This window comes from Rattus norvegicus, chromosome 1 (genome assembly GCF_036323735.1).
Source record: "Rattus norvegicus strain BN/NHsdMcwi chromosome 1, GRCr8, whole genome shotgun sequence".
Classification (NCBI taxonomy): domain Eukaryota; kingdom Metazoa; phylum Chordata; class Mammalia; order Rodentia; family Muridae; genus Rattus; species Rattus norvegicus.
In genome coordinates this window covers 204,292,140-204,317,539 of record NC_086019.1, presented here as the reverse complement: position 1 = coordinate 204,317,539, position 25,400 = coordinate 204,292,140, and the positions used below count along the sequence as shown (strand labels likewise).

Here is a 25,400-nt window from a genome sequence, read left to right as displayed (position 1 = left end):
TTTGTCAATAAGATAGAACATGGGGCTTCGAGGCCAAGGTGCACATGAGCCTTCACTCCCTCAATCATGTCCTTGGAGGACCGGGGACAAGAGACATACACAGAGTTATATGGTGTGCAAGACCAGTAGACAACCTATAGAGCTGCATGGGGTTTGGGTGCACTGGGACAGAGAGCTGGGGGCCTCTGTTAAGCTGTCTGTTCTGCCTGAGCTTCTGGAGCTGGGAAATGTGTGCCTCTGTGACCCTTTAGTGCCTTCCACTGCACAGGTAGGATTGGTAGTCACCCCGGTACCCATACCACATGTGAGGTAATTCACACGACCTGTGCTTAGGTCTTGTGAGCCAGGCCATGTGGAAGGACAGGCATCCCAGAAAGATCCAGGGACTGCCCAGAAAACTAGAACAGAAAGTATGTATCCTGACTCACTCTTTTGAGCACCTGTCCAACTATGTATCTATCTGCCCATGTACACATGCACACGGATACCACACACACTGCCAGTGTACACATAGAGCTGTGTACTTGCCCAGGACTCTACCTAGGTACAGTGTAACTGCACACATGTGCACCACCTATATACATCGTTGTAACTATGTATCTATTCATGTGTGTACCTGTGAGTCTGCACATTTTAACTATGTATCTGTGCACGTGTACACCTGTGTACATGTGAAACCATGTACCTGTGTACCTACACCACTCATCAACCTGTGTCCTATGCAACCTCCCTCCTCTTCAAGCATTTCCTCACACTCTTCTGTGAGAAGTCCAGGATGGGCTTCCCTTCTGAGACTGATGCTGCTAACTGGTCCCCACACTGACTGCTGGCACACCTATCACTTCATCCCTATGTGCAGAGAGATGGAGCCAAGGAGAACTGGTCATGAGCTAAGGGTCAGGTAAACCTTGTGCCCATCAATTGGAAGCTTTTGGTGAGCCAAAGGTAGGACAGCATAGTTCGTCCTCCAAAATGCAGCCTCTGTGTCCCAGAACTGTTGATCTTAAAGATACTCATTCCTTCCACCAATTTTCAAATGTTTAATTTTTTTTCTAACTTGGGAGAATCAATGGTCACAGCAGCCTAGACCTGAGGACAGGAGTAGGAGAACGGTTAGGGCTCTCCAGAATCCTCCAGAGAGTGGGAGATGTGGTCAAGGTCCTCCTCTGGTCCGTGCAGCACCTGACGATATAGGATGGGCCTAGACTGGGGCACTTCTTCATTCTGGACATCCTCAGACATGGGATGGTATATGCTGTCAAGATCCAGTTCTGGACCCTGAAGAGGATTCCGAAAACGGCTCAGGATGTCCTTAGTTTCCACCCAGGTCATGGTATCTGTAGAGAGGCAGAAGTAGTTATAGCCTCCCTTACGAGATCCTTCCCACTAGCCTTCTGTCCGAATGGACCCCATGATCCCTTGATCCCACTCTGACCTGAATGCTTTTCCTCAGTGGCTGCAAGCTTCTGCTTGGGTACAGGAAGCAGTGCCCTCAGCTGGTCATCCTTTTCAAGAGGTTCCATGGCTCTGGTACCCCAGGCCCTGCCAGAATGAGTAGGGTAAGGTTCACATACAGGTGGGGAGAGTTAGATGTGGCCAGCCCCACTTTTGAAGTTAGTCTCTGCCCCTAGGCAGCTGGCCCAGGAAAGCTGTTCTACACCACCCACTTTATCAGCTGCCCAGTAAGGCCTGGGACAAGTTCATGGCTTTGTGCCTGTAGCATCTCTAAGGCGCTAAGTGAAGGGATGGGGCCCAAGAAGGTCAGAGCCTTCCCTGAGCAGGATCCTCAAGGGCAAGAGAGGAGGATAATATGCTGTTCTAAAACATACCATTAAAGGCTGCAGGGAGAAGTGAGTCTGGGAGATGGCCAGGGAGGTCCCTAGTGCCTGCTCCTGGAAGGGAACTCCCAAGGAGTGATGCCTGTGGGGTTTGAGTATCACTTCCTCCTGGAAGCTTCTGAACAACCATGTTCTCCAATTCCCCCAGTGCATCAGCCCACACTTGCCTTCCAGGATACTTACTTCTCTGTTTCCTGTTCAGGGAACACATGTTTGCCTTTGGTCTTGACAGGGACCTAGAAGAGGGAGTCCCAGGTGAGGAATTTGCTAGTTAGTGATCGAAGGTTGGAGGACACCAGGGAGAGGTCACTCTAAGACCCACCTACAGGTAGGACTTCAGTTCAACCTGTGTTTAACTCTAGAGGATAAGAATTATCATGGATACCCGACGTGCAGAGAGAGGATTTAGGACACCAGCCTGTCCCCCAAGTGCCAGTTTTTCCGAACACCTGACCAGCTTAGGAGAAAACAGAGCTCTTCAACGGGTACCCAGGCTCCCTTTGGACTCTGTACCCTCCCTCCACCCCAGTATTTTGCACTAATTAAGGCCATGCTTGCCCCTCCCTATCCTGGCTAGTGACCCAGAAGGTAGTCAGCTCCTCTGAACGTAATTTCTTAATGAAGACAAAGTACCAAGAAGGATGTGAGACATGGGGTGACTCTGGGGAAGTGCCCAGCTCCAAGAAGCTGTGAGTGGTTGTGGAAAGTGAGCCTCCCTCATCTTCTTGCTGCCACGTGTGCAGAGTGAATGGACTTGGCCCAGGGCAAGCTCAGTGCATTTTCAGCCAGGGCAAGTTTTCAATCTATAAATCATGCCCTCAGTGAGTGTGCCGGGACAAGTATGGAGAGGACCCATCTCACACAGGGCCTTCCTAGGCATTTTGGATGTCCATGTCCCCACCCATAATCACCGGTGTCATGAAGCCCATATCCTCTCATCCTGGGCCCACCCGAACACCGTGAAGGACCATGTTCTCCCATCCTGGGGTCACCTGGGAGTCATGGAGGCTCACATCCCTATGTGGTTACATGGGTGTGATGGAGACCAATGTCCTTAGGGTTGACTGAGTTATCTGGTAAACTAAATGCCTTGGATATTTACCCAGTAGACCACAGAAGGGCTCGGACCCTTCTCTTCCTGAAGCCCCTCATCAGTGGTCACAAGGTGCTGCTACCACATTCAGCACACATCACCTGACTTGCCTCCCTTCTTGCCAGCTTAGGGGGTGGAGAGAAAGAGGTCCTTGCTGGTATTCCCTGATAACTGGGGCAGAGGCTGGCCTCCAGGAATGGGGCCAGGTAGAGGGGCCCCTGCATACCTGGTGTGCTGGAATTGCACCTGCCTCCCACAGCAGCACAGCCACCAGACAGGTGGCCAGGAGAAACCTAGGGGACCAGAGAAGGAATGTGAGGTGGTGAGGGACCACCTTAACTCCAGATGCTCTAGTCAAGACCTACTGGAGCTGGTGGCGTGCTGTGTGTGTGTCATGGGCAGAGAGACCAAGGTAGATCTCTCTCTCTGTTGATCCATTGGTAGATATTGACTCTGGTCTCACAGAAAAGGGCCTGCAGGCAGGATAAGCAAGCAAGATGCTCAAGACACTCCTGCTCTATGTCTCGATGCCAAGTTCTCCACCTGTGGCCAAGACACCTCATGCCCTAGGCAAATCCTACTATGACAGCACACCTGGCAGTGCTGAGAATTCCAGAGGCTACACAAGGACACACATGTGGGCTTGCACACACATATGTATGTCTGAAAATATTGATTGGGGAACGGGGGCGGATGGAGGCCCTAGCACATTGCCGTGTGACAGTACCCCTGAGGCCATGATCCATGGTATTGGGAGTAACTTCTAGTGGGCCCTCAGGTGGCCAGTAGCCCCATCGTGCAGACAAAAGAAATGCTGAACATGTGGTTGTTTTGAGATGTGCACGTATGTGTAGTATGTGTGTGTGTTTGTTGGTATATGGCATGCATATATATACATGTATGTGTGTGACTGTGAGTGTGTGCATGTGCGTGTCCTCAAAGAAAACTCTCTTCTCTATGATTCAGCCCTTTGGGATAGGGATCAAAGGTCAGCAGTGGGGATCTGGCCACATAGGCTTAAGTACCCAGGACCTCAGGACCTCTAGGACTAGGCAGAGGCCTATTTGTGTGTTAGGAAGAGAAATGAACATGGAAACCCCCATCCTAGCCTTTGTGTTGTTTCCCTACCCCACCCCCCATCTGCCTCCATAAAGACTAAGGTCCTGCAGGGGACCCAGCCCTCCCTGAGAATCAAACCCTAGCTCCTGGGTGACCAACTCTCAGGTTCCCTGATTCCTGCACTGCCCCTACCCTGCCAACCCTCAAAGGCCTGCTACATATTCCCCTGCCTCCCTACCATCCCACTGTCCCTTTTCTTTTAGGACATCACAGCCTGGGATGTTGCTTCTTCCCAGGGGTAGTTTAGGATCTAATGTTCCATTGGCTCAGGCACCCCATGGGACAAACCATCCTCATGCATATCTGGAGGCCACTTGAGCTGCTCTTGGAGATAAACCCTGAATTGCAAACCGGAGGGTAGGTGTTTTACAAAAAAAAGGAGTCTTTCCTTCCTTCCTCTCACCCACCATCCCTCCTTGTTTCCCTCCCTTACTCCCTCTCTTCCTTCCTCCCTCTCCTCCCTTAAATTAGACCCTCCCCTGGAATTAGATGGAATAATTCTCAGGGCCTCTCTCTAAGTCAGAGCTCCTCCCCTGGAATTAGATGGAATAATTCTCAGGGCCTCTCCTAAGTCAGTGTGATCCAAACCACACAGCCATGCCCACCCTGGTCAGTTCCCCCAGCTGCCAGCTTTTAGGGAGAGAAAAGTTAGGGCCCAGAGGCCATGGCATCACCTCTTCATGACAGGGGCTTCCTTTCGGTGCTGAGGAGCTAGCTCAGGAGAATGGAGAAACTGCAGATCCCAGGGTTCAGGTGCCTGGTCCTCTTACTCCCAACCCTGGCTGCTTGGGGTTTTATCTTTCCTACATGGGTGTGTCTGACCAGAGGTCAAGGGCCAGCAATCACTGGGCCATAAGCCACGCCTGCCCCCCCGCCCCCATGTAGTGTGAGCAGTGAGCATAGACTGAGCCCCCAGGAGATTTTTGGTTTCCCACCTGTCAGTTCTACCACTAAGACCTACCCACTTTAGCACTAGGCTTCCCGCCACAGTACCGCTAACTCCTGTGTTCCCCTCTCCTGCGTAGGTTGGCACTTGGCTCTGTGCCTTCAGATGTTACCCCTCGGCCCTCTATGGTGCTAAGCTGAGTGGCCCCGGAGCTGGCCCAAGATAGGATTCTCTAGGATAGAGTGCAGATCATAAAAACACCAGGCCCTGCTATGCCTCTCAGCCCCACCCCTTTCTTTTGTGACTTCTGGATAGAGCAGTTGTCACTCCAAGAAGCAGCTGCTGTACCTTGGGCTGCTCCCACCAAATCCCAGAGAAGTGAGCACATCACCCTCAGAGAGGCAACTACATTTAAAGCTCAGGAGATAGGTGTCCCCCTGGTGGGAATAGGCAGTAACTGCAGATAGCCAGAGTTTTGGGGAGATCCGAGAACAAGGAAGCCACCTGGCCTGGGGGAACGCCCCAGGCTGTTGAAATTCAAAGAGACAACACTGAGAAGCTACTCAAATACACAATACCAAAAAATAGCATTATAACAATCCTCTTCAGAGTGGTGGGAACAGGCAGCAGCTTTGGAAGAAGGCATACATCACCCTCCACTATGGTCCAATGTTTCTTCTGTGAGTCCAAGGTTGCCTTGTCCGGTGCTTTGAGTGAGAATGCCTCCTTCACAGGGTTATACATTTTAATACGTTAGCCTCAGCTGTTGGAACTCAATGGGAAGGATTAGGAGATATGGCCTTGTTACAGTGTCACTGGGAGCAAGCTTTGAGGTTTCAAATGCCCATGTCATCCATTCCCTGTTAGCTCTCTCTCTCTCTCTCTCTCTCCCCTCTCTCTCTCCCCCCCTCTCTCTCTCTGAGTGTGTGTGTGTGTGCTTGTGTGTGGTGTGTCTCTTGTGTGTGTCTCTGTGGTGTGTGTGTGTGTGTATGTGGTATATCTCTCTGTGTGTGTCTCTGTGGGGTGTGTGTATGTGTGTGGTATGTGTGTGTGGTGTGTGTGTGTGTGTGTCTCTCTCTGTGTCTGTGTGTGTCTATGTGGGGTATCTGTGCAGGGAGTGGGGTGTGCCTCATGTTTATGTGGGAATCAAAATATAAGCTGTCAACAAGCATTCCAGCACCATGCCTGCCTGCTGCCATGCTCCCTACCATGATTGACATGGACTCTAACCCTTTGAAACCATAAGCCCCAAATTTATAAGTTGCCTTGGTCATGGTGTTTTGTCACAACACTAGAGAATTAACAAAGACACTGCAGTCATGAAAACTGAAGACCAATAACCCTCCATAAATAAAATATTGGCAAGTAAAGTACACAAAAATTACTCCCAGGACTATAAAGTTGGTTTAGTATCTAATCTTCTAAGCTACAAATGAGGGACAAAGAGCATGTGCTTATTTTAATAGAAAAAAAAAAGCATTTGACAAAATCTGGTGTCCGTTTATGCTTAAAATGGGGGTGGAGTGGAGATATACATCAGCAGTTAAAAGGGTACACAATCAGCTTTGTCATCCAGGGGGTAAACAGAGGCAGGCATCGAGGTGTGGTGTCAGTGGTCTGGGCCAGTGCTGACAGCAACTGACGGAGTCTGCTGCTGCTGACAACCAGCGATTAGAGAAATCAGTCAGCAGACTTTCCTCTGAGGGAGCAAAGCTTGATTGGACCTGGCACTCAGTGACCAGTGAAAAACTCAGAACTCTTTTTTAACTCTTAGGAGCCAGTGAGAAAGAAAAGGAAGAGAGAAAATTCACACACACACACACATACACACACACACACACACACACACACACACACACACATACACACAAAGTGGATGAAGCAAAAGCAGTCTCCAATAACTTCACACATACAAATACATACACGCATACAGACAGACAGACAGACATATACACATTCACACATTGAATGGATAAAGCAAAACTCCAACAAGCAGACTCCAAGCATTCCACATATATACATATATACACACATATAAGAACATAAATACATAACACATATGCGTATATACATTTGTACACATGCACACATGCACAAATAGGCACATGTGCATATGTACACAGTTGGTGGATAGAGCTCCAACACATTTTGTATTTTCTTTTATAGCTTACATATCCCAGCAAAATCTTTCAAGCAGTAATGAATTACAATGTGATTACATTCTATTTTTCTTCTAGTGAATGACCATGAAAAAACAGTATGTTCCCCAGTATCTTTACAGGAAATGACATTACATAGTACAGGTAAAGAAAACAAATTATTCCCAAGAACATTCATAAAATCTATAACATTTGTTATAGATTAACAAAGTGTGAGCAAGCAACGTCGTTGTCTCAGCCAGTTTCTCTTACTGGCGGGCAGCAACTTGCGGATACAAAGATAGAATCAAGTATTTCATTATTTATCTTAAAAAGTAACCTTATAAGAATCTTAAAGGAATCATAAATCTAAACTTTTACGTAAGAAGTAATCAGTCATATCTACTTTAATTCCTCAGAGTGTGCATCTACTCATCAACAATTTTTATGAAACCAGTAAGGAAGCTGAGGGCAAAAACAGGTACAAGAAATCAATCCTCACCAGTCCAGCCTCAGTGAGAGTCCAGTCAGCCAGTGCTGCCATTGTTCTTGTTCCCTGCCACAAAGGGTCCCTAGCTTAACTATTGAGAGTGTGCTTTTCTGAACTTCAAATTGTTCCCTAAGATTTTCTACATCAGAGCCACTAGCAAAGACACCCTAATAACTTGATTTGTCCAAAGGCTTTCTAAGGGTGGTGGTCATTGCTGACAATTTACATCTCTATGTTCTTTCCTAGGGTGTGGGTAAATCATTAACCTGCTCCAGCAGCAATGCCTGGGAGACCAAGCACTATACTGTGAGTGCCAGAGACTCACAGTGAGGGACTGGAAGCCCCCTTAGAGTTTTCATACAATTCTTAGACTAAGGGGAATGTGAAGTGTTCAACAAGCAGAGCAAACCTCCCTAACAGCATGAAGTCTTCAGGACAGGTAGTCCTCATAGTCCTCTAGGGCCATGCCTGCCTGAGGTAAACCCATCCAGACTGTGCTGACCAGTAGGCTGCATTCCATGAGTTCTAAAGCCATTTTTCATTCCTCTTACATGGCCCTGGGCAACAACTATTGCAGAGGGCCAGAATTCAATTCTCTGCCTCCATCCTGTGCAGCAAACAGCCACCTGTAACTCCCAGTAACTCCAGCTTTAGTGGGGAAGGAAAGAAGGAAAGAAGGAAAGAAGGGAGGGAGGGGGGAAGGAAGGGAAGGGTATGGAAGGATAGGGAAGGGAAGTGAAGGGAAGGGAAGGTAAAAAAGGAAAGGAAAGGGGAGGGGAGGGAGGGGAAGGGGAGGGAAGGGAAGGGAAGGGAAGGGAAGGGAAGGGAAGGGAAGGGAAGGGAAGGGAAGGGAAGGGAAGAACTGGGCTTGGTGGAGAATACTTGAAATCCCAGTACTCAGGATGCTAGGCCAGGAGAATAACAAATTTCAAGGATAGCCTGGGCTACATAGGCAGAAGGGAGATAAAATTGTATCTTTAGTCTCTTTACTATAACTCTGGGAGGGGCCAAAACTGTTGGTGCAAGCAAAGCATATTTATCCACACATGGAAGAGACACGAGGCTTTCGATGAACTCCTGACTCACGAAATAAAGAAAGGAAAATCCAGACGCTTGAGTTCCTTGTCAAGATGCTGGAAGCAGGGTTGGAGAGATGGCTCAGCAGTTAAGAGCACTAATTGCTCTTCCATAGGTCATGAGTTCAATTACCAGCAACCACCTGGTGGCTCACAACCATCTGTAATAGGATCTGATGCCCTCTTCTGTGTCTGAAGACAGCTGCAGTGCACTCATATACATAAAATAAATCTTTTTTTTTTTAAGATGCCGGAAGTGAGCAAGGCAGGAACAAAACAGTTAATGGGGAAACAATCACCCTCACCTTCAGCATTAATAATAACATCCCACCAACATGATCAGGATTTCTCCCTCATGAGAAATCACAAGAGCCTGGTCAAAGGATAACTCCTAATATTTCATGGCTTTAGCAGTAAAGACGGAGGACAGGAAGACTCTTGTGCTGACTGTCGATGCTGGTTAAGTCTAGGGGTCTTGACCAGGTTAGTTTTCTCTGTCAGTTAAAGAACTAAATGGAGGAAAAATCTAGAGTACATCAGGTAGGAAATCGCAAATATCAAAGACAGAGCAGTTGAAGAAAGAGTTTGTTACAGTGAGGAGACACACGCAGAGAACAAGACCCTCTGCAAACTACAGGGGGTGCTGTGGAAGCCAAAAGATCCCACGTCTTCTCCAGGGTTGGGATTTTAAAGTCGCAGAAGAGTCTTCTTCCCCTAATTTATGGCTGGCAGAAGAGTCTTCTTCCCCTAATTTATGGCTGGTCAGTTTGAAGGAAACTAGGGCGGTTGATTGGCCCTAACTGTTAAGTAAACATGTCCTGGGGACTTGAACTTGTTGAGCCCATTCATCAGCAGGGGTCCTGCCGCAGGATGAAAAAGCCACAGGTTTTAAACTGACAGGCTTCTGTCTTAGGTCAGGAGAGGGAAGAAGAAGCCAGTCGTGGCCCCTCTGTCTGTCTGTCTGACTGTCTACCTGCTGGTCTTTCAAGCTTGGACAAACACTGAGATGCAGTCCCTATGAGAGAAGCTGGTTTTTAGGTCACTGGTAGCTCTGAATGGAAGATGACTAAGATACACCCTCCACAGAGCTCACCAGGACTGAGCCTCCTAGGATCTCTTAACAGCCTTCCTTGTGGACTAAGAACCCGACCCGGCTTTCACAGCTAAGTGGATGAAGCTGAGCACAGCCTTATGGTGCCCTGAGGGCACCTTCCTTGACAAAGGTCTTTGCCCAAAGTCTATGGCCCTGCCAGGCACTCGGAAAGTTCAGAAAATTTTTTGTCAGTGAGGGAAACCTACCCTAACACACCAGACATGCAGGCCCTTTGAAATGTTATTAGCCTCATATGGTAAAAAAAAGTAACAAAGTTAAACATTGCTATTATGTTCCTACTTACTGTTTACTTGAAAGGTGTGTGTGTGTGTGTGTGTGTGTGTGTGTGTGTGTCTGTGTGTCTGTGTGTCTGTGTGTGTCTGTGTGTGTCTGTGTGTGTCTGTGTGTGTCTGTGTGTGTCTGTGTGTGTCTGTGTGTGTCTGTGTGTGCATTCGCACAATGTGTTATTTCTAGATTTTTGCAGAGCCCAACAGTGCTCAATAAAACTGGTTTATAAAAATTTTTTTTTCTAAAAACTCAATAACAAGAAGACAAACAGGCTGGAGAGATGGCTCAGTGGTTACGAGCATGGACTGCTCTTCCAGAGGTTCTGAGTTCAAATCCTAGCAACCCCATGGTGGCTCGCAGCCATCTGGGATCTGATGCCCTCAGAGCAACAATGTACTCATCCCTAACATAAATAAATAAATCTTTAAAAAAGAAGACAAACAACCCGACTGGAAAATGTTTAGAGCATCTGAATGTATCTTTTACTAAAGAAGGCATGCAAAGGACCAATGGCCCCAAGAGAAGTCACCAGGCTTCAGTGACTGGAGTAATGTGGATGTGAACTACAGAGTACACCAGGCACTGTACAGACATTGCTACTGACTGAACTGTCTCTTCTAACGTCCCACATTGAAGTTCTAATCATTAAGAGTGTATTTGTAGACAGGATCTTTTTAAAAGGCTGCAAAGGGTTAAGGATTATGATGAATGACGATGCCTGGGATTGATTAAAACCCACGCTGCTAAATGCAAGGAGAAAAACCCTAACTCTTGCTGGCAGTCCAGGTAAAAAGACATGGAAGGAAGAAGCTGCTGCTTGCCTGTTTGCCCTCACTCTCCCTGGCAAGCTCAAGCATCCTGTGGCTTTGGCATCAGAACCGACTTCTGAATTCTGACGTAGACTGTGTGTCAGCAGCTCTCCAGGAATCCTCCAGCCTCCAGAACCAGCTTGGGACTGCTGAGCCTCATGGATCGAAAAGTTACTGGATCCTCAGCCTCCAATGTGAGCCACTCATGTTGGACTACTCAGATCGCACCCTCTAGGCCAGTCTAAAAAATCCCATACATGCATTTACATTAATTCATTCAGAGAACCCTAACTGGTGGGATGCTTGCCAAACATTCGGAGAGACTTGAGTCCCGTCCTGAGGACCACATAGATGGATATGGTGGTGCACACCTGTAATCCCAGCACTCAGGGGGTGGAGTCAAGAGGACCAAGGATTCATGGCCATTCTAGGCTGCACCGAGAATTCAAGGCCAGTGCTATCACAAGAGCAAGGAAAAAGAGAAGGGGAAAAGGAACAGAAGATAAGAAGAGGAAGAGGATGAAGAAGGAGGAGGAAACAGTAAAGATCTTTGGGTAGGCTCTAATCCAGTATGATTGATGTCCTTTAAAAATAGATTAAAGGGCTGGAGAGATGGCTCAGCGGTTAAGAGCACCCGAATGCTCTTCCAGAGGTCCTGAGTTCAATTCCCAGCAACCACATGGTGGCTCACAACCATCTGTAAAGAGATCCGATTCCCTCTTCCGGGGTATCTGAAGACAGCTACAGTGTACTTATATATAAGAAATGAATAAATAAATCTTAAAAAAATAGATTAAAACCATCAACACCAAGATCAAAGGGTCAAGAGTCCTTCACAAAACAGCAAACAAACAAACAAACAAACAAAAACCCACCAAAAGGACCTAGTTCTGTAGAAGACATTAAAGCAAAAATGCAAGCAAGTATAGAAAAAGGTGGTTCTCTTCCCAAAGTGGGAGCCAAGTTCATTGACTACGTGAAGAATTGCTCCCGGGTGACTGACCAGGAGGCTATTCAAAGTCTCTGGCAGTGGAGGGAGTCTCTTTAACAAAATGGTTGAAGGGCTGGAGAGATGGCTCAGTGGTTAAGAGCACTGACTGCTCTTCCAGAGGTCCTGAGTTCAATTCCCAGCAACCACATGGTGGCTCACAACCATCTGTAAAGAGATCTGATGCCCTCTTCTGGTGTGTCTGAGGACAGTGACAGTGTACTCACATACAAGAAAATGGTTTAAATAGTTTGAAATATTCTATCTTACTACATTTCTGTAATAGTTGATATCTGGCTGTCCTTTTTATAATGCAAAGTGAGAACCTTGCCTACTGTGTTTGATAAATGTCGTCCAGGTTCAATTGCCAAGAACGTGTTGCCTGAAATGCCTGCCGGTTTAGTTTTCAAGGATGGATCTCCACCCTTTACTTGGTTTTAAGTATGTATGGAATACGTGAGAGGACATGGTAATAGTGGTCAGACGTGGAAATGGTAGGGAGACAAAAACATACATTTGAAATAAGCTCAGTATTTTAATAAAGTAAAAAAGAGAGAGAGAATAATGGATTAGGTCACCGACAGACACTCTCTACAGAAGGGAAGGAGCAGGCTATCAGCAGGACCTTCACCGGCACCTTGACCTCAGAGCTTTGGCCTCCAGGCTAGGAAGACTAATTGTCTGTGGCAGTTTGTTATGACAGATTGGCAGGCTGATGCCAATGTTGATGAGACAATAACAAAAGTTGGTGGATATGGAGAACCAATAATGGAAACGGAAAATAGTACAGCCACTTTGGGAAAAACAGTTTCCCATTTTCTTTAAAGTTAAATATTGGTCCTGGAGAAATGGCACCGTTATTAAGAACACTTGATAGGGGCTGGAAAGATGGCTTGGTGGGGGTACTGACTGCTCTTCCAAAGGTCCTGAGTTCAAGTCCCAGCAGCCACATGGTGGCTCATCAAACATCCTTAATGAGATCTGATGCCCTCTTCTGGTGTGTCTATGACAGCTATAGGGTAGTCATATACATTAAAAATAAATAAATAAATCTTTTTAAAAAAGGGGGCTGGAGAGGTGACTCAGTGGTTAAGAGCACTGACTGCTCTTCCAGAGGTCCTGAGTTCAAATCCCAGCAACCACATGGTGGCTCACAACCATCTGTAATGGGATCTGATGCCCTCTTCTGGTGTGCCTGAAGACAGCTACAGTGTACGCATGATAAATAAATAAATAAATAAATAAATAAATAAATAAATAAATAAATAAATAAATAAATAAATCTTAAAAAACAAAAAGAACACTTGATGCTCTTAGATTGGGCCAAAGTTCAGTTACCAGAACCGGTGTCGACAGCTCACCACAGTTGCATTTTCCAGCATCTACCCACAAGCAATACAATGACTTGGTTAGGAATGTTGTTACATTTCAAGCAACAGACACAAAGGAGAACAATCCAGACACCTGTCTGTGGACAAGTCACGTTCATGATAGCAACAGGATTCCAGTCAACAGCGAAACAGTACGGCCGCCATTCACCAGCATTCGCAGTGTAAGACCAGGAGAAGCATGTCCACTAGAGAAGCAAGGTCCACTGTGTGAAGCAAGGCATACTCTCAACCAAACAGCTCTCCAGTGCCTTCTGCATATTGCCATTACACAGACGACAGTGACCAAGCAAGACAAGGCCAGTCCTAGGAAAGCTTCCAGCCCAGAAATTCAGACACTGCCATCTAGAGGAATACCCTCTAGGTGAGAGGCCAACCATAGCTCTCCTGATCCCAGCTTCTACTATGAGATGTCAGGAGAAGGATCAGGTTCTCCCTTAACCCCAGGAATCCCGGCAGGAGGAGCAGCCAGAGCTCCTCTGGTCTTGTGTTTGGCCCCCTGCAGTGATGTGAGATGTGAGAGCTGGTGTGGTGTATGACTTTGCATGCTGTGTGTTTCAGGGGTGCAAATTGTGTGTGAAGTGTGTCTTAGCAATATGTGAGATGGGAAGGGTGAAGTGTGTATCAAGTTTGTGAAATGCATGTCGGGGTATGTGAAGTGCGTATGTCAGGTGCATGACTGTGATCAGAGGCAGTGCAGAGGTCTGCCTTGGGAGGGGGAGTGTGAGGCCACCTGAGCCACAGTGGTCCCTCCTCCAGCCTGTATCTCCATAGCAACCTCAGCCTCGCTCTGAGGCTTCAGCCCCTAGCCCGCCCCGCCTGGTGGTGAAGCGTCTGGAACTGCATCCTCCGCATCCACACCGCATCCCTCTCCTCCCGCGACTGCGTCCTGCAGCAACTGCCTGTGAGCCATTTCTACGTTTCTCCTTTTGGAATGGGGACGAGGGGGCCAGCATGTGTGCGTGGGTGTGCAAGGGTGCAGGGATGTGAGAGGTGCGAGAAAGGGGGCGGGTGCAAGAGTGTGCGACTGTGCGCCTGTGGGATGTACGTGCAAGGATATGGTGTAGGGGCTGACAGGCTATGTGGGAGTGATCTGGCTGATCCGATGTCTGCCAGAAGAGTGGAGCACAGCCATCTCCTTCCTGTGGTCTCCACTAGAAGTCAAGCTGGCCCTGCTGGCTCCGGTGGAGGGTGGTCATTAGACCTCTCGGGATAGTTGGGGGCAGTAGCTCTGCTGACTTAAGGTGGAGTGGAATGGTTCCTAGACCTCAAGGTATGTCAAGAAACCCCTACAGGCCAGTGGCAGCCTGGACATTAGGTAGAATTATGGCTGCTCAGCCTGCACAAACACCATATGAAGCTGGAATCCCCTATCCTGGGCATAGTAGGGTAGCAGGGGCAGGGGGACAGCTGGACCTCAGCTCGCCCAGTTCATGGTGACTGCAAACCCCCTCCCTGTGGGCTGGCTCCACCTCTGCAGGTCTGGGAGAGCCAGTGGGAGCTGTGCATCTCCAAGGTGGCCCAGGGGCAAAAATGCCAGCTCCTGTTCGGGTCTGACTGCTGGGGGTGGGGGGGTGTTAAAAAAGGAAAGAGTTGGATGGAGAGAAAGGGGTCAGCAGAAGGGGTGTCGTCCAGAACATTGAATGTTTAGCTGCCTGCGCATGGGAGGGCATGGTGGGGGTTGCTGAGTGAAGCTTCAAGGATGGTGGGAGGTAAGACAGCCACTTGTCTCAAACCACCTGCCGAGGCTTGGCTCCAGATGCTGGGCCACAGGTGGCTGGTGAGTGTGGGAAGCTACGAGCAGCTGTGCCCCTCCTTTCTGCCCCTCTTTACTTGGTCCCCACAGAACAACAGCCATTCAAACTGGAGGCAAACCACCACTACCTAAAGGGCTTGGGTGCAAACAGACCAGGGTGGGCACTGCGGCAAGACCGTGGGAGGAGAGCACGAGTCCCCACCAAATGTGCACTTCTGTGTGACGCAGCAAGAAAGGGTTCGTGTGAAAGTGAGTCTGTGACCTCTAGTCCAGCTTTTATGGGCTTTCAAATAAGAGTCCACATCCTCCATCATCTGTCCGTCAACGTCTTGTTGGTGCACAGCCCCCGGATGGTGACCAGAGATACCCAGCCCCGCCCCCCGGAGAGCACTAAGAATGAAGAACAAACCCTTGGGAGACAGAGGGGGATAAGAGGGAAGGACCCGTGGATGGTGTTGGGAAGCCTTCCCAAATCTAAACCTTTATGACCCCTGTCATCTTCTCAGCGGGGACCCCAAAATCCACGATGGAGTCTTCTGGTGTGCTGAGAGGAGGGGAGAGTTGTCTACTCTTGGTTTTCGATGTTCTGCCTGGCGACGGAGGACTAGAAATTTGACAGGGAGCTAGAGGCCTGCCTCTGTTGCCATGGGAACCCGAGGTGACGTAAACTAGCCCGCTCGGCTGCGTCCCCCAGGCAACCGTAGGCGGAGCTCTTGGGGAAGATGGGGGCCTCTTGCGGAGCAGATGTAGAAGCTTGAATGCTTGGGACGCCATCTTCTACCAGTTCTGCTTTCTTTTGCCTCCGTGTATTACCTGGCCGGCCGTTTACATTCTTTAGAATGTCTGGTTCATCTCTATCACAATGCCCAGCGGGTTGCCCCTAGACCATCCGGTTCCCCTTGTGTTCAGAGCTAACCTTGAGCCAGCTCCCTCCCTAGGACTGGATTCACCCCATAAGGAAGTTCTTTGTTGAGTACTGCTTGATCTCCATAAAGGCTGGGCCAGGCACGAGGTCACCAGTATAACACACTTCACAGGGACCCGGGTTCTAAAGGGCCTGCCTGAGATGGGGAGGGTGTGTATGAAGACGCTGCTTCCTTCCCTCCTCTTACAGCCATCCCTCCCTCATCCCCTACCCAGCCTTCCTTCTCTTACTTTCTTGCCCTGGGAAGTTCCGCACCCAGCTGTCCCTGTCACTCAACAGCTTTGAAACACTTATCTCCTCCGTGTTCCTTGTCCCTGACACGGGCTGGCCAGTAGAGAAGAAACAGTGATCACTTGTAGATCTGGAGAGCTGCTGGCTTTCTGAGGGTGGCTGTCCAAAATAACCACAACTTTAACCATCCTGGAGGCAAGAAGTCCAAAACCAGATTTCACCGGAACTATGCTTCTGTGGAAACTGTAAGGAAAGGGTCTTCCTTTGCTCCTTCCAGACTCAGCTGTCCTGAGCAGTCTTGGATAACTCTGCATCAGTCTGGCCTGCCACCGTCTGCAGAAAGCATTCCTCTTACACCCAAATCCTCTTGTCAGGATGCCCACTGTGGAATAAGCCCCACCTCCCTGCCCACTCTAGTATGGCCTCATCTTAATTCCATTACAACTGTAAGGACAGTTTCAGAGTTGCTGTCACTGGCACTGAGAGCTAAAAATTGTGGTCCTCTTTGTGAGGACATCATTCAACCCACCACAACCCTGTCATCCACTTATGGGTTGCAAATATCTCCCGGTTTTGGCTCCTGTTTCTCCTCTTTGAAGGTCTTGTCTTTATAGGCAAGGATTTTTAATTTTAACATGGAAGGGAATTTTATTGAGTTTTTTTTTCTATGAGTACTGCTGGGGAACTCCTTCTCTTCCTGAGATCGTAAATATTCTCCCACTCTGTCCCCGGAGTGCTTTGTTGTCTCCATTTTCCATTTTCCTGCACCTAGACAAATTCCTGTATTCGTGTGTGCATTGTGTGTGCACACATGTGCTCATTACCACAAATAGGCATGTAGTGACAGGATCGGCCTCACCGTTCCGAGCAGACTTTAATTATTAAGAAGCGGGCCGCCTCTCTGCTATTAACTGAGGTCTGACTGTGTCAAATGGGCTTCTCTCTGCAAGGCATCAACAGCTCCAGTGCACACTGCTGCATTCAGGGCAGACATCTACCCAGCAAATGGACTTCCATTGTCAAAACATCCCGTGCCTTTCTGCCTTCAACACAAAAAATTATGATGTTTCAAGTTCATGAACAAGTTTGTTGGAATTTCGATTGAGAGTTGTTGATCCTACAAATACTGTCAGAGGTGTTGGACCATAAAGACCTCCAAAATCTGCATGATAGCCTTCTTTACCTGATGGAGGATTCAGATGTGCCTTGCTCCCCAGCCAAAATCTCATGGCCTTCCATATGGAGCACCTGCCCGTCATCTCTGTAATTGCAATTATTTAAATGAAATCTTAGCTGGTTCACATCTGGGGAAGCTGAGGCAAGATAATATTGAGTTCAAGGCAGCCTTGAACTGGATAGGGCTATAATAGTGAGACCCAACGTTATTTAAAACAAGCTAACTAAGACCCCAAAAAACAAAACAAACAAAAATAAATAAATAAACAGGCCGGAGAGATGGCTTAGTGGTCGAGAGCAGAGAGGGCCTACATTGTATTCCAAGCACCCACATCAGGCGGCTCCCAATTCCTTATAACTTCAGCTCCAGAGGATGTGACACCCCTGGCGTCTGAGGGCAACTTCACAGACAGACGCAGAAATTCCAGTTCCTGGGGCAGCAGCGCCCTCTTCTGACCTGTGCAAGTGGACACAGACACGCATGCATGGAAAACATAATAAATCACACAGAGACACACATGGTTAAAAGTAAAACCACGGGGGTTGGGGATTTAGCTCAGTGGTAGAGCACTTGCCTAGCCCTGGGTTTGGTCCTCAGCTCTGAAAAAAAAAAAAAAAGTAAAAACACATGGTGGCTCACAACCTCTGTAATGGGATCTGATGCCCTCTGCTGGTGTGTCTGAGGACAGTAACAGCATTCTACTTGCTTTTAAAATAAATATAAAATTGAAAAAAAAGAAACCTCAAAGTCCACCCCCAATGACACACCTCCAAATTCTTTTTCTTTTTAAAGATTTATTTCCTTTATGTATATGAGTACACTGTGGCTGTCTTTAGACACAGCAGAAGAGGACACTGGATCCCATTACAGATGGATTGTGAGCCACCATGTGGTGGTTGGGAATTGAACTCAGGACCTCTGGGAGAGCAGTCAGTGCTCTTAACCACTGAGCCATCTCTCCAGCCCCTAATCACTTTTCTAAAGTAGTGATGCTCCCTGGTAACTAGGTCCTATGGGGACCATTCTTACGCAAACCACTAGACCAGACAATGCCATCTGTATTTCTGTGGTCTCAAAGACAGAGACCCAAATTCAAATCTGTGTGATGATACACACCTAAATCCGGGACTCATGAGTCTGAGGCAGGAGGATCAGGAGTTCAAGATCAGCCTGAGCTATAATAAGACTGATCTCAAATGGCAAAACAAAACAAACAAACAAACAAAAAAACAAAACGAGACTTACATTCAATAAATTTGTTGAAATTTAAGAGTATTCCTTCTTCCTCTGATCTTAGTGTGCAAGCAGATTTTTTTCTTTTTCTTTTTTTTTTCTTTTTTTTTTTTTGGAGCTGGGGACCGAACCCAGGCTTTGAGCTTGCTAGGCAAGTGCTCTACCACTAAGCTAAATCCCCAACCGCAAGCAGATTTTTTAAAATTGTAAATGAACTTAAAGTCTTCTCAAGTATATATTTTTTTTCTTTTTTTTCGGAGCTGGGGACCGAACCCAGGGCTTTGCGCTTGCTAGGCAAGTGCTCTACCACTGAGCTAAATCCCCAACCCCTCTCAAGTATATTTTTGACTCCTGCTAAAATTGCGTTGATAATTTTCTTCTTTATGCTGTTAATGTGAATAAGAGATAGCTTTTCTTATTTTTATATTTACATATTTAGTTTTACATATTTTTATATTTATGCCTTTCTTTCTCTCTCTCTCTTTCTTTCTTTCTTTCTTTCTTTCTTTCTTTCTTTCTTTCTTTCTTTCTTTCTTTCTTTCTTTTCAAGACAGGATTTCTCTGTGACAGCCCTGGCTGTCCAAAACTCACTTTGTAGACCAGGCAGGCCATAAACTCAGAGATCCACCTATCTTGGCCTCCTGGGTGCTGGGACTAAATGTGTTCTCTGGCTAGCTTTTCTTATTCTTTAAACCTTTTATTATATTTTTCTTATCTGTATAGGCATTTTGCCTGAATGTTTGTCTGAGTACCGCATGCATGCCTGATGCTTGCGGAGATCAGAAGAGGGAGCCATAGACCCTCCAACTGAGATTATGGATCATTGTGAGTCACTATGTGGGTGCTAGGAACGGAACCCAGGTCCTCTGTAAAATGGCCAAACGCTTGTAACTGCTGAGCCACCTGGTTGATCCCTTCCTACTTTATTTAATTTAGATTTATTTTATTTTACGTGTCATTAAGAGTGTTTGGCCTGTGTTGTGTTTTATAAAACGGCAGATGAGGAGGTGCCTTGGTGGCCACTGCCAAGGTGTCCCCTTGAACAATCAAGCGATATAAAAGGGAATTTACTTGGGACTTGGAGAACGGGGTAGAGGCAGAGGAGGGAGAGGGACAGAGAACAACAGAGAGAGGAAGAGGGGAAAGAGAGGGAAGCGAGCCAGGCACGAACCTGGCTGTTGCTAAGTAATAGGTGGAGCCTAGAGAAAATGCTAACAACCTACTGGTCTGTATGTATGTAAAACACTTGTATGTATGTAAAACACTGGTATCTGCAGAGGTCAGAAGGGAGTGTCAGGTCCTTAGAACTGGCTGTAGACCATTTTGAGCCACCATGTTGGTGCTGGGAACTGAACCCAAATTCTCTACAAGAACAAGTACTCTTAACATCTACCCCCGACCTGGCACCTTGTGCGTGCGTGCGTGCGTGCGTGCATGCGTGATGTGTGTCTGTGTGTTCAGGTATACTCACCTGTGTGTCTCTTACAGAGTCTCTTACTGAACTTTAAGTTCTCCATTTCAGCCATGACTAGCTGACTATTGAGCCACCAAATTCCACATGTCTCTGCCCACTTCCTCCCAGCACTGGGGTTATAGACACAAGCCACTGGCCCAGCTTCTAAGTGGGTGCTGGGGATCTGAAGCAAGCACTTTACCAACTGAGCCAAATTCCACCTCCGCAATACATACAACCTCCGTGATTTTTTTAAAGATTTATTTATTTATTATATATAAGTACACTGTAGCTGTCTTCAGACACACTAGAAGAGGGCATCGGATCCCATGTGGTTGCTGGGATTTGAACTCAGGACCTCCGGAAGAGCAGTCAGTGCTCTTAACCACTGAGCCATCTCTCCAGCTTTGACTCCAGCCCTGCTTTGTTTTTTAAAACAGTTAACAAATCCACTTTGATCTGGGACTCCTGCTTTTTCAGTTGCTGAGCCTGGCAATCCAACTGCTGCCTGGATCTTTTCCTCCTGGTGGAATATGTGCACTTAAAGCACATGCCAGGGCAGGCTGGCCAGTTCTCTGGCCAGAGGCACCATCCTGCACTGCTGAGAGGTCAGGAAGGAGTAAGAAGCCTTGAGCTGGACCTCCCACAACCCATCCCTGGATTTTGTATGAGGAACATTGGGATCACTCTGGGTTCTTACTCCAGAACCAGCTCTACGGTTGTGCTTAGGGTGACTTAAAAGTGGTAACCTTATCTCTGTTTCTAGGCTGGGACAAGGACCACCCCCCACCATGGTGAAACTAGGCTGCAGCTTCTCAGGGAAGCCAGGCAAGGAAACAGGAGACCAGGATGGGGCTGCCATGGACAGTGTGCCTCTGATCAGCCCCCTGGATGTCAGCCAGCTTCAGCCATCATTCCCTGACCAGGTGAGTAGCCTGAGCCGGTGTGGGAGGTTTTCTCAGGCTTGCCTGGGGACAGAGATGTGGGTGAGGTTTATGGGCAGGCAAATGTGGCCTCCTGGTTAGACCTCCTGATTAGCTCTCTCACATCCAGAGTTTCTACCCCATCTGAAACAGGGGTAAATTGACCACTGGAGTCCTCTAAATTTAAACCCCCAGACTATGACGTAATTTAGCCTGCAAGTTACAGTTACTGCTTGTGCTGGCTAATTTTACATCAACTCGACACCAGCTATGTCATCTAAGAGGAGAGGACCTCAATTGAGAAAGTGCTTCCATAAGATTGGCCTGTAGGCAAGCCTACAGAGCATTTTCTTAATTAGTGATTGATGGGCCACGCCCATTGTGGGTGGTACCACCCAAGGGCTGGTGGTCCTGGGTTCTATAAGAAAGAAGGCTGAGCAAGCCATGAAGAACAAACCAACAAGCAGCATGCCTCCAAGTGACCTTGGCATCAGCTCCTGCCTCCAGGTTCCTTCCCTGTTTGAGTTCCTGTCCCGACTTCCTTCAGTGATATACTATGGTGTGGAACTGTAAGCTGAATAAACCCTTTCTCCCCATCTCCCTTTCGGTCATGGAGTTTCCTCACATTAATAGTATTCCATTCTTTCTTTTCTGGGCAGGGCTCTAGGTTAGGGTACAAAAGAGGGCTTCTTAGGCAGGTGACTGGGGGACTTCAGCAGAAGTCAGTAAGAAGCAAACAGGAGCTCAATCAAGGCTGGCCCAGCCTAGCCCGTCAAGGAGCCCAAGGCAGCTCTGCAAGGTTTCAGGTGGGTTTCAGCTGCATTTACTATAACAGCGAATTCTGTGGGCAGAACTATTCTTTGTCCTCAAGAATACAAACAGCCTAGAATTGCCCATGTCTAAGCCCCATGTAGTTGGAGGCTCAAGACTCTGTAAGCTGTCAGAGAAGTCTGGACAGACCTCCTGGAAGAGGAGCCACATTGTGGAGCAGTACAAGGGGACGTTCATGTGAGAGAACCAGCACCCTGAATGGAAGGCAGCTGACACAGTGAGAAACTCCACCCGTGGCCTGTCTCGGCCTTGAATAACTGTGGTTCCCATCAGACTTACAGTGTCAACCTTCCTTTGGCTTCAGCTTTGAGATGCTGCAGCTTTACTGGCCATCAGCCAGTACAGACAGATGGTCATCAGGTTCCCAACCCCCTCAGCGCAGGGCTGTCCCAGGCCAGCTGTCCAGCAATGCCATGGCTATTTCTTCCTCTAGGTGGTCATCAAAACACAGACAGAATATCAACTTACCTCTGCGGACCAGCCAAAGAAGTTCGCAGATTTGGAGGGTCAGAGGCTGGCCTGCAGCCACCCAGAGGAAGGACGCAGAGTGAGTACATCACCCCTCACTATGGGAAGTTAGGGCAGGGGAGAGGATAGATGAGCAATTCAGGCCTTGTTTGCTTGGCTGGGTCTCACTTAGGTCTCCTATTCAGATGTCACCTCTAGTGCTGGCTGGCCCTTAGCTGTCCATCCGTATCCAGCCCTCTGAACAGCCTGAGCTCGTGGGAGACGTCCTGTCTCTTTCCCAGATATCATTGTCTCTCTCTTTGCAGGCTTCTGTGAAACAGATGTAAGCTTTACCTTTTTGTCTGGCAACTATTTCTTCTTTGTCTTCTTTTAGCCATGTCAGTGATAGTTTTTAATCATTTAATTTAATGATGTAATCATTTTTCCATTTTTAGAAGCAACACCTGCCCCTCCCCCTTTCCATAGTGCTTGGACCTTGCTGCTCTCTTTTTTTTTTTTTTTTTTTTTTGGATCTGTCCAGGGTGATACTAAAGTACCTGCCTCCCTAGAAGCCTCCACACCCATCCCAAGTGCGTGCGCGTGCATGCGCGCGCACACACACACACACACACACACACACACACATACACACACACACACACACTGCTCTCTACATCTAGTACTCCTGCTGTGGTGACCACCAACTTCTGTAGAGGGAACATGGACAGGGAAATGCGTTCCTATAGCATCTTCTGGGTCAACTGACTGCCTGCAACTTCACTGACCAAAGGCAGTTCACCTGGTCATGGATGTTTCCAGAATCCCAACAAGGGTAGGCCTGCAAAGAATGGTTCCTAGACCTCTGCTCCTGGAGCTGACCTCAAGGAAGGAGACAAAATGTAAGGGCAGTGGTAATGTGCCTAGGTCCCTCAGGGACCCCCGACCTATCTCACCTGCTCTGTTTTGCTTCTTCTCCTCTGCCAGCTGCCCACTGCAAGGATGATTGCCTTTGCTATGGCACTTCTGGGCTGTGTGCTGATCATGTACAAGGCCATTTGGTATGACCAGTTCACCTGCCCAGATGGCTTCCTACTTCGGGTAAGCCTGAGGGATCAAAGACCTGGGCAGGGACAGTAGAGAGCACCAGGGTCCTCCTGTGATGTTCGGAGAATACCAGGGCCCTCTGGCAGCATCGAGGAAGGACGCTTCCCATCTCTCATCCTTGCTTTCCCTTCAGAATGACAAGGCCAGCCCCGTGTGGCCCATCCCCTTACTTCTCAGAACATAATGAAGTCCTGTTTGGAAAACTTGTGTGAAAACATTGTTTTAGGGCTAGAGAAGTGGCGGCTCAGTAGGGAAGAGTACACACTGTATGTGCATAAGGCCCTGGGTTCAAGTTCCTAGAACCCATGTAAAAAGCCAGATGTGGCTGCTGTAACCCCAGCACTGTGAGGCAGGACAGTGCTAAAGCTTGCCCCAGGTTCAATGAGAGACCTCATCTCAAGGAGACCTCCTCTGGCCAACTCAAGCACAGTTATAGAAACACAAAGTAAAATGTTTATTGGGTTTTTTTTTTTGTTTATTTATTTAATGTATACAAGTAGACAGTAGCTGTCTTCAGACACACCAGAAGAGGGCATCAGATCCCATTACAGACAGTTGTGAGCCACCAGGTGGTTGCTGGGATTTGAACTCAGGACTCTGAAAGAGCAGTCAGTGCTCTTAACCACTGAGCCATCTCTCCAGCCCCAACAGTTACAATTTTTAATGTTTTTTAAAAAGTGTTTCATATTTTAGAAGTAACTTCTCCTTTTTTCCCTTAAGCCTCTGATCTCTGGGATGGAGTTCACAGAGGCACTGAAATCTGACTGCCTTCCCTGGGGGTTTGGGGGTGGGAGGGAGAGAAGACATGTTTAGTTTCAGCTGTTCTGCAATTCAATATTAGCTCATACTAGCCTGTAACTCACAATCGATCCTCCGTCCTCAGCCTTCCCAGTGCTGGAATTAAAACATGCTCTACCAGACCAGTCGGTGTGGGTGTGTGCTTTCTGCCTTTCCCACACAGCATGGTTCTAAGAGATTCCTCACTGGCACCTCCCTCAACCCCCTTTCTCCCGAGGAGCCTTGGGCTCTGACCTCTGATCCTCCTCTGACCCTAAGTCAAAGCTGCCTTTGTGGCTTTTTAATTGGGACCCTTCCTCCTCTTCTTATTTCACTCGAATCCCCGGCCCCTCACGCTGGTCTGGAATATGCCTCCGTTGCAGCACAAGATCTGCACCCCACTGACCCTGGAGATGTACTACACCGAGATGGACCCCGAACGCCACCGCAGCATCCTGGCAGCCATCGGGGCCTACCCACTGAGCCGCAAGCACGGCACTGAGATGCCCGCCATCTGGGGAAACAGCTACCGGGCCGGCAAGGAGGAGCATAAGGGCACCACCCCAGCTGCGATGACTGTGTCCACTGCAGCTGCAGCTGCAGCGGCAGAGGGCAACGAGCCGTCAGGGAAGCCTTTGGACATGAGAGAGAAAGAAGATCCGCAGAAGGCGGAGGATGTGCCGTCCCAGTCCCCCAAGTGACTGTCTGCCCCGCCCCCGCTCTGCCAGTGACTAGGGTAAGTGTGCCCTAGCTAAACAGGGGCTGGCTGGCCTGTAGGGTCACAGGCTTTCTCTGCCCTGCCCTGCCCTGCCCTGCCCTGCCCTGCCCTTTCCTGCCCCCATGAGCCTCCCTCCTTCCCCACCACCTCACTTCCCATCAAGCCCAGAAACCTACCTAGAAGTGCACCCTCTCTCAAGGCTACCTCCGGGTCTGTGCACAGGGCTTGCCTTGCTGTCCAGGACAACAGCCTTCTGCCCCTTTCACCCTGACTCTTTTCTCTCCACAGCATCCCCCACCAGCTTCTTTGACATGCATACTGCCTGATGCATCTCCACCCAGTGATTGTGCTCCTGCCCCAAAGCACCCCACTGAAGTCACCCCACCCTGGTGGACCTCTGGCTCTGTTACTTTTCTTTAAGTAAAGACTCACATCTATCTGACTCTTGGTTTCTCTTTTGGTGGTGGCAACCTTTCGTGAACACTTTCATTAGCTTCTGTACCTAGGAGGACACCTGAAGGCTCCTGCTTCTAAGGAAGAGGAGTAGACCCTGCCCCTCTCCACTTCAGCCAAGCCTAGGACCACTGGCCACAGTAGACCAAGCCACTCGGGGGAATCG

The 25,400-nt window shown here is 48.3% G+C and overlaps 2 protein-coding genes across 3 annotated transcripts; one reads left to right on the top strand and one right to left on the bottom strand.

Moving 5' to 3' along the window:
* Positions 1–1,020: 1,020 nt before the first annotated feature.
* Prap1 (proline-rich acidic protein 1) lies at positions 1,021–4,817 on the bottom strand. The gene is made up of 5 exons (NM_031669.1): positions 4,725–4,817; positions 3,158–3,224; positions 2,022–2,074; positions 1,436–1,542; positions 1,021–1,337 (listed from the first exon to the last, which is right to left on the bottom strand). Exons 1-5 carry the CDS (start codon positions 4,730–4,732, stop codon positions 1,114–1,116), a joined length of 459 nt encoding a protein of 152 aa, NP_113857.1. The 5' UTR covers positions 4,733–4,817; the 3' UTR covers positions 1,021–1,113.
* A 9,216-nt stretch (positions 4,818–14,033) lies between these two features.
* Positions 14,034–25,223, top strand: Caly (calcyon neuron-specific vesicular protein). Of its 2 annotated transcripts, none has more exons than NM_001190399.1 (6): positions 14,034–14,110; positions 20,748–20,907; positions 22,169–22,282; positions 23,167–23,280; positions 24,447–24,799; positions 25,070–25,223. In NM_001190399.1, the coding sequence occupies exons 2-5, from the start codon at positions 20,773–20,775 to the stop codon at positions 24,762–24,764; spliced, it is 681 nt and encodes a 226-aa protein (NP_001177328.1). In that variant the 5' UTR covers positions 14,034–14,110; positions 20,748–20,772; the 3' UTR covers positions 24,765–24,799; positions 25,070–25,223. The 2 variants fall into 2 exon arrangements, with proteins under 2 accessions (NP_001177328.1, NP_620270.1); NM_138915.1 differs by lacking the exon at positions 14,034–14,110 and adding an exon at positions 14,344–14,479.
* Positions 25,224–25,400: the final 177 nt, after the last annotated feature.